The sequence below is a fragment of the Piliocolobus tephrosceles genome, chromosome 13 (genome assembly GCF_002776525.5).
Source record: "Piliocolobus tephrosceles isolate RC106 chromosome 13, ASM277652v3, whole genome shotgun sequence".
Taxonomy (NCBI): domain Eukaryota; kingdom Metazoa; phylum Chordata; class Mammalia; order Primates; family Cercopithecidae; genus Piliocolobus; species Piliocolobus tephrosceles.
The window spans coordinates 60925583-60938810 of NC_045446.1; the positions used below are offsets into that span (position 1 = coordinate 60925583).

Consider the following 13228-nt stretch of genomic DNA (forward strand, 5'->3'; position numbering starts at 1 on the left):
GCTTTCAAGAATGAATGTTTCTCAACACGTTGCCTGTTTTAGTTAGTTTTCATAGAGTTAATTTTTTTTAAGTTTTTTTTGGTTCATATATTCCCCCTTTTTGAGCAAAGAGGATTCATTGGTTCTACTTCAGAGGAAATTTCCCTTCCTAATAATTATTTTTCATGTTTTAGAGTGTTTTGCATTAAAATTAAGCAAAGAAATTAGACAAATACTGGCTAATTTCTTTTTCCTAATGTAAAAGGAAACCAGATCTCTGATGCTAGTAGAGATAATCAAGCAGAGGAAAAAATAAAGTGTCATAATTTGGAAGCAATGAAAGAATATGTGAGGCCTTTGGCAATTAATTTATAATTTCACTAATAAATAAATTTAAAATGAGAATAGTCAACATGCTTATATGACTTTCATTAGGCCTATTTGGTTGTATAAATGCTGATGGGAGGGAGGAGGAATAGCTGGACTTCACCAGTAGAACTCATTTAAGAATAGCTAACAAGGAATGCTGAATGAATGAGTGGTTAAATAACTTTCCCTAAGTCCAAAGAGCTGAAAAAATTAAAACTGTAAATTAAAACAAGGTATATAAGACTCACGAACTCTGTTCTTTTTATTATATTTAACCATTTTAGATATGGACAGGAACACTTTTGATGGATTAAGCTCCCGATAATAGGAAATTAATGGGATAATATAGGAGTCTTTCTGAAGTTGATTCTAGCGGTGGCATCAGTTTCTGTGACATGGAGGAGTCAAGGCCTGATATCTTCAGGGAAGTTCAAGCCACAAGTTTAACACTCAGCGGGGGTTGCATCAAGCATTTTGTGTGTTTTTAGTTCTATCCCCAATAGTATTTCAGACAGAAATATTCACAATTTTTTATTAAAAATGTATTGACACACATTATAAAGCCCTAGCTCTTAATGTTTATAGCTTGCATTGTCTCTTTTCAGTTGTAGTACATATTGGGGAAGACATGGGTTTAGAAATTAAAAATAAATGAATAGCCTTCGGCCATATGATCTCAATCATGCCTAAACTAAAGCATCACCACAAGAATTGTTTATATGTGACTTTTGTTTTCTGCTGTGATTATGTGAATATGCTTGTGATGGAAAATAAATGAGATCAAAAGGGCATAAAGATGTGATAGAAAGGGTCTGTGAACAATTTAAGGCCTGACCACACAGAGGCACAGACTAGAGAAACCAGCTGTTCCTGTATTTTTAAGAATTACCTCATTAATGCAAAACATCCTTACAGAGAAATACATTAAATTAAATGCAAGAAATTATACATGAGGTATTGGAATAACAATTCAGAAAACCAAAGAAGTTCAGCAAATTCAAAGAACGTTTTTTTAGATGCTCCTGATAGGCAGAGTCCAAACAATCATTCTATCCATTCCAAACAACAGTAAACTCCAGCTCTGTTTCATGGCAAATTGCAACACTATGTCATCATTGAGACTGAGACCAGCTTTGGAGTGAGAAGACCTCAACTGAAATTGGGCTGGAACTGTAAATCTTACTTAGTGATTAAACATGATTCAAATCAGTGTGTGTTTGCGCATGCATACACATGCAATTGTGTGCATGTATGTGAGTTAACACCTGGCTAAGACTATGCAAATAAAATTAAAATGAAGAAAAATTTTGCATATATGTTGACTGAATAGAGGACAGTCTGACAGATAAAGGAAGGGTTTAGAATCCTTAGGGAAATTAGGAAGGGATAGCTCAAGTGGCACTACATAACACCCTTCACGGGAGTTCTTTCAGAGAAGTTGTGAAATCCTTGGAGAATCTTGATGACTCCAAACATCAACAGAGGTTTGAGCAGTCTTATAAGGGCCTCTACATGCTAGTCTCAGGAAAGGAAAGCAACCAAATTAATTCTGAACCATAGCACCAGGTTGATAAAGGTAATAAATTAATCTTAAAAGATTTTTTCCATGTCCTCTACATAGCAAGCTCTGTGTAAGATTATTTAGGACATTTTTAAATTAAATCCTCACAAAGATTCTAGAGAGGAATGTGATCAGGACAGATGAGAATAGTGTATAGAGGGTCATGTGGTGGTAGAAAGCAAAGATGGAAAGAAAAGGTAAAATGCAGGTGTTGTTATTAGGAGTAAAAGAAGAAGACATACACTATGGGGAGGATGTAGTGCAAGGCTACGCATAAAATAAAGATGGAATGGAAGAATGTATAAGAATTTCATTGGGAGATAGAGAAAGGAGGTGTCTGGAATTTAAAGAAGATTAAAAGAAAGAATATGAAGAATGGAGATAAGAATGAAAAAAAGAAGATGAGGGTGAAACACTGATTCAGGTAAGGAAAATCAGAGTCAAAAACAGTAAAACATCAGGGATAACACTTGCATGGAAGAACAGGGCTTCAGCAGGTCCTCAGGACTTTAGGAATGTTAAAGATTTTTCAAGTAGGTCCCAAGAAAAACCACTAGTAGGGATGAACCAGCTGGTCGTTCCCACCTGAAAACCAGAAGAATGGCTGGGGATACAGAACAGCAGGCCCAAACAAGTGAAGGCTCTCACTTAACATTTAAAGTAAAACAAAACCCCTCCTCAGAGTGCAGGCAGAAGGTTAGGCAGCCATCACAAAGTGCTTTGTGTAGATCTGACCATTGTGATTTCTGGGAGGGAGGGGCCCAAATTTTGTTAGAAAGACACAACACAACAAGTATGAGTGGACTACACTACCTTTCAAAAATTCTTCTGTGTCTAAGATACCCAAATCTGAAAAATAACTTATTAGCAGTCACGTTTTTCTAACAGAAAATCCTCATCCTAGAGCAAAGAAACAAGGTAGAAAAGGTAGGGAAACTACTTGTTCTTACATGCCTGATCTTACCCCAACTTCGGAGCTCCCAGACGAGATTTTGAAATGTTTTTCACTCTTCTCACAAGTACCTAGGTGAGAACAAAGACACCATAGTACCTCTCACAGACTCCCAATTTAAGTTTTTGTCTGTGGTTTCTTAGAAAAATAGATTTTTCTCTTTGTTGAAGATTTTTAATTCATATGCAGGAGATCAGAACAGAGTTTGAGGGTTTATAAGACTTCTTCGGAAAGAAGATTAACATTCAATAATCCATATTCACCCATTCATTGTTTTATGTCTTAATTGAACTAATATGGAAAAAATTGATAATGCCTTGCATATGCTCAATGAGGTGATGGACCATAAAACAGTCCTTTACATCAGGAAATTTTAACTTCTAGTAAGAGAGATGGACATTAAACAAATATGTACGCAATGTTTAACTATACTCACTGATAAGAAGGAAGAGCCCAAAAATATGAAAACAACATATGAGGAAACCTTAAGCTACTATGGATATTTGGAATCGGCATAATTGGGAAGGATAGCTAGGCTTTGCTTAGGCAAAGAAGAGCTTCACGAGGGGTGAAGAAAAACGTAAAGACCTGGAAAGAATTCATGGAGAAACGCTGTATCAGGAAGTATCTCACTGGGACCCAGGAACTTAAAGACTGCAAATTTGGCTGGATTAAAGAGACTGAAGGGGAGAGTAAATGGTGTGAGTTGGTGCTAGAGAGGTAGGTAGGGGTTGAATCTCGCTTTACATTGAGGGCTAAGATAAGGATTTAGAGCTTTGTTCTAAGTACATTGGGAACCCTTAAAGGAGTTTTGCTTGAAATAAATAAATGAGATTTATATTTCTTCTAAAATAGTCTATTCTAACTGCCGAATGAAGAATGTATTAGAAGGGGGCACTCATGGATACAGAAAGATCAGTTAGGGAGCCTGAAAGAACTGGGCTAAGTATTACCTTATACCTTATATGTGGTTGTTTATGAGCCAATAAACTTTATTTTCTTCTAGCTATCTTAAAATGAGACTATGGAAAATTATAAATTGTTTAAATTTCTAAAGATTAAATGTTAAATAGAATAATTTCATCCAATAATGTGTCTATTTGCATATGTAATTCATTACAATTATCCTTACAATAGATATCCAATATGCTTTCTCTCTATATATATATATATACATATATGTATATACACACACACACGAACATATTAGATTTAAAAAAGGCAAAACTGCAATTACTTTTGGACCAACCTAGTATATTTATGTGTATGTGTATGTAGAAGTTCATATGTGTATACTTGGAAGCTGTATGTATCTATATATATATCTATATACATAGAGATTCATATATACATATGCATATATACAATATACATATACACATATATATACATATATATAAAATACCCTCATACACATGGATTTATGTGGATGTAGCTTGTGATGACTGTGGGATTGTATATAGTCATGAGTGTGTTTAGATGGTATTGTGAGCTTTTTTAGTGGGGTTTTAAAAAATTATTTAGCAATATGCTCTATGTTATTAAGACCTTGGTTATGTCTACTTCTTTTCTGCTAAACCTTGAAAACTATATGAGGAGGAGATATCAAAGGAGACAGCAAAATTCTTTACTGTTTAAACACTGGATGTTTACTCTTGTTTCCATTTTCAAATAAAGAAATTTATTCCAAGAGAAGGGAGGTAATCACATGTAACTGTGTAGGAAGGAAAAAGACAAAGTGTTACAAGTATCATCTAAAAGTTGTTTTTTAACTTTATTCTTTCCTCTGCTATTCTACCTATGCATTCATAAAGCCATTGTTCTGTCCATATGAGAATATATATTCTATTTAGGAGCTGTGAACTAAGTGGAAGAGTCCAGCCCCACCGATGGTGAGAACAACATGACGAACTTGAATGCATCATATGCCAACCGCCATAGCTTCATCTTGACAAGTATCCCAGGAATGCCAGACAAGAACCCATGATTGGCCTTTCCCCTGGGATTTCTCTATAAACTCACACTCCTGGGAAATGGTACCATCCTAGCTATCATCAAGGTGGAGCCGAGTCTCCATAAGCCCATGTACTACTTCCTCTCTATCTTGGCTCTCACTGACGTTAGTCTCTCCATGTCCACCTTGCCCTCCACGCTCAGCATATTCTGGTTTAATGCCCCTGAGATTGTTTTCGATGCATGCATCATGCAGATGTTCTTCATCCATGTATTTGGAATAGCAGAATCAGGAGTCCTAGTGTCCACGGCCTTTGACAGATTTGTGGCCATCTGAAACCCATTACGCTGTTTCCATCCTCACTCACAGTGTTATTGGAAAGATTGGAATAGCTATCCTTATCCGGGCAATCTGTGTGGTCTTCCCTGTGCCCTTCCTTATAAAGCATCTACCCTTCTGCCAATTCCAATGTCTTTTCTCATTCATATAATCTTCACCAAGATATGATGTGGCTAGCTTGTGCCAGCACCCGTGTCAACAGCCTCTATGGCTTCATCGTCCTCATCTTCACACTGGGGCTCGATGCCCTCCTCATTCTAATGTCTTATGTACTCATCCTGAAGACTGTGCTGGGCATTGCCTCCAGAAGTGAAAGGCTCACAACCCTCAGCACCTGCCTCTCTCACATGTCTGCCGTGTTCTTCTTCTATGTTCCTTTTATTGGTGCCTCCGTGATTCACAGATATGGGGAACATTTATCACCAGTAGTGCACATGCTCATGGCCAATATATACGTACTCCTCCCCGCTGTGCTAAACCCCATTGCCTACAGTGTGAAGACCAAGCAGATTCGAAGAAGGATCATTCAAGTGTTCCAGAGGAGAAAAAATAGGGTCTAGTAGAATGGAATCATGTGTAAGAAGTAGAGTAAGTACCCACTGGAAGAATTATTTAATTTTCCACAGTTATGGTGCATCAGATTTTGTACATCTGGGGAAATGCAGGAATGGGTAATGCTTGTGGGTGAAGATACATAACAGGTCATTTTTGTTCTGTATATACCGTATTTTGGAATGTGTGCATTTTGATATATGGTATCACAAAATCTAAATCTAATTCATTAAGTAGCTTCACACTTTTCTTTGACACTGGAGATGAGCATCAGTGAGAACAAATTATCACATTCATCCAGATAACACTTATGTATACTTATTCATAAAATATTAAGTTATATTTCACCCTTGGTTATCAATTTAATAATAATTACAGTAAGAAAGATTCAAGAAGTCCTATAGCAAGACCAAACGTCTTGGTATCTTGTATATATATTTTTCTTAAAGTAGAGTAAGGAAAAGTGTTATAGGATCAAAAATTTATCTTTATGTTTAGGCAGTTATTGGTAATGGATATCTGTGATGAAATAAAAGTGGGCATATCTGTGGTTCCTTGATGCATAATTTTTTCCCTTTCTATGGCATCACTTTTTACATATTTATCATAGTTCTAGTTTCTTGCCACATACTTAGTAGGGTAATAGGTGTTCTGCCTTTACTCTTTTGACTCAGCATAAGTGACATTAATTTTGCTGTGTACTAGAGGATGCAGTAAAATTTTGCTGAGTAAAGTTATTCCTGGGTTTTGTGTAAGGCAAGTGAAGATTCTCAGCACAGAGAAATTAAAAAATTGAAGGTACACAAATGTGGGTATATGTGCAATATGTCTGTGCAGTGAGTCTAGTACATGCTTTAGGAATTGTGTTAATCATTATACAACAAAGTTGCTAGAGTGATTACTTATTCATTCAATAGATATTCATTGAATACTGATGAAATGCCAGTCATGATGCTAGACCCTGGAGATACAGGGGAAAATACAGCAATTTTCTGCTCAAACTTTGGATGGTTTTTCTATAGAAAAAGATGCATACAGACAATTACAAGGCAATTACCTATTACATTGTAATATCACATTTAATTTGTTAATATGAAAATATGCTAGCAGATTTTATAGAGTATATCAGTAAATTTCCCCAACAACTTTGGGAAAAAGCATTAATCAACATTTACATGTGAGGGAAATGAGACTTAGAGTCATTGAGTAACTATTCAAGGTCATACAGTTTCCAAGTGACAGAGCTAGATTCAAAATATGTAATTGTATTGTTTGGCCCAAATGAATTGCATTTCTAATTTTTTACAAGTCTATCTCTCCGTACAAAATCGTAAGGACCGAGTTCAGCGTTAGGCTTTGTGTCTTCTCCATGGGTGCTCAATATGTTCTTCCTTCTCCATGGGTGCTCAATATGTTCTTCCTGCTCAAAATAATAAACAAACAAAAAATCCTACTTTTGAGTAGAACATTTTCTGTGTTTCAGACCCCTTTTCAATAGATCTGTGCACTCAAGTACCCCTGCCAAGGAGGAACTCATAAATATACAGGCTTCCTTGTGTACACATAAATGCTTTCTCTGTGTTGGGATGTAGGCAGGCCTGATCATTGATTGCTGCCTTATTCTGAGAAGAGGGGAAATGGAGACAAACTTGATGGAGTAAGGAAGGGCAGAAACTTCTCTAGTCACACATTGAGGAAAGGCCTGAGCTGGGACTCCTGGGAGATGCCAGGTCTCCTGCTTCTGCAGTGCTTCTCCTCCTTTGCTACACCTAAGGCAATCTCAGCCCTATTGTCCAGGAACATTGGGAAAAGGATAATACCTCAGGGCTAGTTTCTTTTGTAGCTGCTACTAGACAAGTTGCCATTGTCGATGAGCCAACTGCTCAGTGAGAGCGAGAGCTCCCAAAGAAGCAATACTGGGGCTTACTCACTTTTAAAAATGCTATGTGAGACCTCTTTAGAACACAATATTCATCATTCACCTATTTCTTCATGTAACAAATGAACTTGTCCTGTTAATACTTATGCCATTACAGGCCACTAAGTGCTGGGCATGCAGTAGTAAGAGTGATTTAGTGGACACATTTAAGACAACTTACAATTAATTATGAATTTTTTTTAAAAATATGGCTGTTGAGGGCTAGTAAAACAGAAGACACATTAAAGAGTTCATTGAAGTTCCTGAAGAAATGAATGAATGGATGAATTTTCCCCATGCCTTGTGCTATTCAATAAAACTATCTTCATAAAGTTGGTAACTCAAACCACCATCCCAGTTGGTCCACAGCCTATGTGACCACATGTTAGGCTTCTCTATTCCTTTCCCAGAGCAACATTTACCCCTCCCGGAACAGACTTTCCCTACCTAATGTCTTTCCTACACCTTCCTGCTGCAGAGACCATGCACTATGATTGCCCTGTTTCTGGTACCAAGAGAACTCCTGCTGCAAATCTGGCTTAAACATCCACTGAGCCCTTTCTACTCAGTCAGGAAACCAATTGACATGGGGAGATAGAGTGAGAAGGTATCCTGCTTCTCTTTCTTCCCTGTAGGCCTTGGTCCTTTTTCCAAAGCATGAGATTTCAAATGGAGCTGGCACATTCAAGAAGCAGAAATTAGCACAAGTAAAATTTATCTTTTATTCTCTCCCTAAGGAACAGTTTTCTACAACTTCAGGGGCATCATTAAATTGAATGACAATGTGAATTCCTCCTCAGAGTTATGTAGTCCACAACCTTTTGCTTACACATTTCTTTAAGACTTTTACCTGATTTCTTAGACTCAATTCCCACCTAGTAGCTCTGTTTTTTATTCACTTATGTATTTACTGTTTTCCCACCTTTTGAGTTTTTCTATTTTCTGGCTCAGAAAGAAACCCAAAGTTGCTACTTGGATTCCTTGGTTTCTGTTTCTTCATCTACAAGGTATATTTGGATGAGCTCATTTACATATTATACATGTCTCCATGATGGCCACACTTAGGATAGATACGTGGAGAACCGAAAACCACAAACTGAGAGCCCAGCCTCATCTGGGGTAGAGATGAAGTAAAGGGAAGGGCCATGCTCTGCAAAATCGGGCAGCACATTGTCTGGGCCTTTCTTTCCTTCCCTCTCTGGCTTTCAAACCTCTGACCTCAGTAGACAGAGTAGGAAGAACCAGTGACTTCAGGGTTTGTAGGCCAAAATTAAACACTAAAATTTTTAATGTCAAGGTGGGATAACAGGACCTCACAGTCCTGCTGCCTTCAGCCCAGTCATTTTCTTGGGGAGATTTGGGCCATAGGCCTACCCACACAGCATAAACGCCAACAATAATATAAACCAAACATTATCTGAGACAAGTCTTAATTTAGAAGATTATTTTGCCAAGGTTAAGGACATGTCAATGACACAGCCTTAGGAGGCCTTATTGACCTTTCCCAAGGTGATCAGGCTACAACTTGGTGTTATACATTTTGGGGAGACATAAGACATCAATCAATATGTGTAAGGTGTACGTTGGTTCAGTCTGGAAAGGCAGGGCAACTGAAAGTGGGGGCTTCCAGGTCACAGGCAGATTCATAGATTTTCTGATTGGTACTTGATTATTATCTAATGACCTGGAATCAATAGAATGTATTGTCTGGGTTAATATAAGGAGTTGTAGAGACCAAGGTTTTATCATGCAGATGAAACATCCAAGTAGCTGGTTTCAGAGAGGACAAATTGGAAATGTTTCATATCAGACTTAAAGAGTCTGTTCTACCAGTCTTAAGGTCTGTGTTGATGTTAATGGTAATGAGGCATGCCTGACTTCACCTTCTCATCATGGCTTGAACTAGATTGACAGGTTAACTTTAGAATGCCCTTAGTTGAGAGGAGGGATCCATTCAGATGGTTTGGGGGCTTAGGATTTTATTTTTGTCTTAAAATACTTAACATGCAGAGTATTGTAAGTATGTGTTTTAGGTCTTTACTGACATGTGCCTATCACTTCCCTTGAATAGAAAGATATTGCTTCCCACATACTTATTGATGCCTACTCTGTGTTAGGATTTGCCAACATGTGAGGTAAATAAAGCAACATTTTTCTTCATGGTGGATAAGATATAGAGGCACGCACAGAGCCAGATCATTAGGATATAAAAAAGTCAGTAAGTATGATGAGAGTAGAATGGAACAGGCACTGTAGGAAGGCAGAGGTAGGGTTCTAAGGAAGACCTGTAAACTTTATCTCTACATCCCAGGCACCACGCATTGCAGTGGGTACACAGCCACTGGTCAAAAAAATGCTTGTTGATTTGAGTATGAAATGTCAGCATCCTAATAGCACTGTGTTTGGTTCTGTGCAGAGTAGACATTACTGAGGAGGCATTGCCCTTTGGAAAATACTCTAGAACTGAACCCTGAGATCACAGTATGATTCTGAGCAATGTTTAAAAACCACAGTAAGTTGACTTACTGGGGTCTGCCTTTGAGATGTTCTATCTGGCCTCTCTTAGTCACTATGATCATAGATTTGTGTTATTTGAGGGAAGAGAGGCACTGTGGTGACTCTGCCCATTAACACATGGAAAATGGAGTCCCTCACTCAATGTACTCACTTGAGAGCTTTTGTGAATGAGTATAGACACACTCTAGGTTAGTTACGTATTTCATGTCATGGACACTGGGAATCTTCAAGTTGTAAGGAAGAGAATTGTCTATTTTCATTGATTCAGAATACCTAAGGTAGCTTATAATCATGATAGTACAACACATCTTAAATAATAGTTTCAATATTGGAGCTAAAATTGTAGAAATTCAGTATTTTGATTTTGGGTAGAAATCACACAAACTAGATGCTATGCTTGTCAGTTTCTTTCATTCCTCATTCTATCCCCATTCTCCAGCAAAATGCTGGGTGCAGAGTAACTGCTTAATATATTGCTTGAATAGGAATTTAAAATGTTACAAACATTTTAATTTTTATAAAAAGAGGTAAATCAGAGACAATTTGCTATTTTATAACAAACCTATCTTATTTGACAATGTGTTAGTCCATTCTCGCAATGCTATAAAGAAATACCTGAGATTGGATAATTCATTTTGAAAAAGAGATTTAATTGGCTCACAGTTCTGCAGGCTGTGGAAGCATAACAGCTTCTGCTTCTAGGGAGGCCTTAGGAAACTTACAATCATGGCGGAAGGTAAAGAGAAAGCAGGTACATCTTACATGGCCAGGGAGGAAGAAGAAAGAGTAAGAGGGGAGGTGCTACACAGTGGTAAATGACCAGATCTCATGAAAACTCACTCACTATTGCAACCAAAGGGGATGGTTCTATATCATTCATGAGAAACAATCCCCGTGATCCAACCATTTCCCAGCTGGCTCCACCTCCAATGTTGGGGATTACAATTCGACATGAGATTTGGGTGGGGGCAAAGATCCAAACCAAATCACACGGCCTCCTTCAAAATGTTACTTCAGTGCAGATAATGAAAGGAGTCCTTAAGACTGAAAGGTCTGGCACTATAGTCAGTTTTGGGGGAGTGAGGCATGAGTATATTTGCAAATGCCAACTTTTGAACAGTACTGGAATTGTTGGGGCAATGTATCAAATCAGAAACATTCAAATTCGTTCATTCATGTGCCTTTCTTTTTTTTTTTTCTTCTTTTTTTTTTCATGTGTGTGCTAGGTTTTAGTATAAATGAGTGAGAAACAGCACTACTCTCTTATGAAAATTATATTCAAGTCATAGGGACAGATGATAGATAAATAATAAAAATTTGAGATTGTGGTAAGTGATAAGTTGGAAACAAGATACGTGAATTGATAGAAAAGTTGCATGGCTCAGGAGCTGGTGAAGACAAGTGGGTGAGGAAACCTCTAGGAGAAGGTGGCATTAGTTGAGCTCTGAAGGATAGTGATGGGAGCCAGAATGCCCTCTAGAAGAACAACTGCGGCCACTGGAGAAATAAGAGCAAAGACTTAAGACAGACGAGTCATTGATGTGTTTGGAAGTATAAAAATAGTAGAAGGGCTAGAGCAAAGAAGAGAAGCATCACTATATTAGTAAAGGCATGTTGAAAATATGGAATATACTGCTCAGCAAAATCAGGAAATGTACTAATATGCACAACAGCTTGAGTGAAACTTTATACGCATGAAAGATGACAGACTCAAAATAATAAATCATCTATTCTTCTATTGATGTACAGTCCTAGAGCCATAAGAATTAATCTATAGTGAAAAAATCATATGAAAGTTTCCCTGGTTGAGGTGGAAGGGGGTTGACTAACTACAGTGGGGCAGGAGAAATCTTTATTAAATGATTGCAATGTTCTTCATCTTGATTGAGGAACTGGTGGCTGCACAGGTGTTAGAACTCATCAAAATGTGTATAGAAACATTAAAATGTTATCATTGCAAGTTACACAGTAATAAAGCTAATTTTAAAAAGAGAAAGAGAAAGAGAAATTTTCTCATTCACTAATTGACAGATAGAGAGAAATTGGTCCTTTTAACTCTGAAATTTGGGAAGGATGAAAATGCTCCTCAGAACACCCATTCTTTTGGGGTAATATCTTCAGACTTCAACATGATCTGTTTTTTTCTGGAAGAGGCAAACATGCTCCTGAATCCACTCAAAGCACCTTAATCTAATTTTGGCTTTAGAAACCTAAGACCTTGAATTCTAGAACCTTCTTCATTGGCTTTCTCAGAAAGAGCTGTGAAAGGTTGACAGTTCAAGTCCAGTGAATTGAAAGCGAGCATGCTTTTAAAAATGGTTTACAATGTTAATTAGGAAGAAATTACCATGAAAATATGTTATTAAAATTTCTAATAGCTTTCCTATCACCTTAAACCATACAATATATTCCATTCAGAAGAGAAGATCTTCCTCATTCTTTCCAAAAACTTCTGCTTCATTCTGAAATCCATTGTCCTAGGGGAATAAGAAAATGTTGGAAAAGATAGACCAACACTTCAGCTCACCTGATTCCCATTGTTAGTTAGCAGCCTGAAGAAGCTGTGATCCAGCAGCAATTTTACATCTGGATCCCTGAGCTTCGATGGATCTCATCTATGCCACTGTCTGTCATCCTCTCAGATTATCCATCCCATCTCACTAAAATTTGGCACTGAATTAATCCCTTACCTGTGTTTCTGTTGTTATTTTCATGACTTTTTCCCATACTAAAATAAAACATTCTCAATTGAGGATATTTTTTAAAAATACACTAAGGCCCAAAAAGAAAATGAAAATATTACAAGCCTCGCTACTCAGAATAGTTTTTACTATGATTTGAATGTATTTCTTGAATCTCTTTTTGTGTATATGCATTCCATTTTAGAATTGGCATCAAGTCTTAAAGACAATTCTTTATCTTTTTTCTAAACATAACATATCTTCATCACTTACTACATCTTTAGATACTTGTTGCAAATGTCAGATATTAAAAGGCATCTAATATTCAATTGCACATTGATTCATCTGGTTTCTTACAGGACTATATATATATATATATATATATATATATATATATATATATATA

The 13228-nt window shown here is 37.1% G+C and overlaps 1 protein-coding gene across 1 annotated transcript; it reads left to right on the forward strand.

Annotated features, from left to right (window-relative positions):
* The first annotated feature begins 4764 nt into the window (after nucleotides 1-4764).
* On the forward strand, nucleotides 4765-5714 carry LOC111540978 (olfactory receptor 51H1). Its single transcript, XM_026447477.1, is given in 3 exon segments — nucleotides 4765-5162; nucleotides 5164-5275; nucleotides 5277-5714. Coding segments are annotated over 3 exon segments (948 nt in total).
* The last annotated feature ends 7514 nt before the right edge of the window (nucleotides 5715-13228 follow it).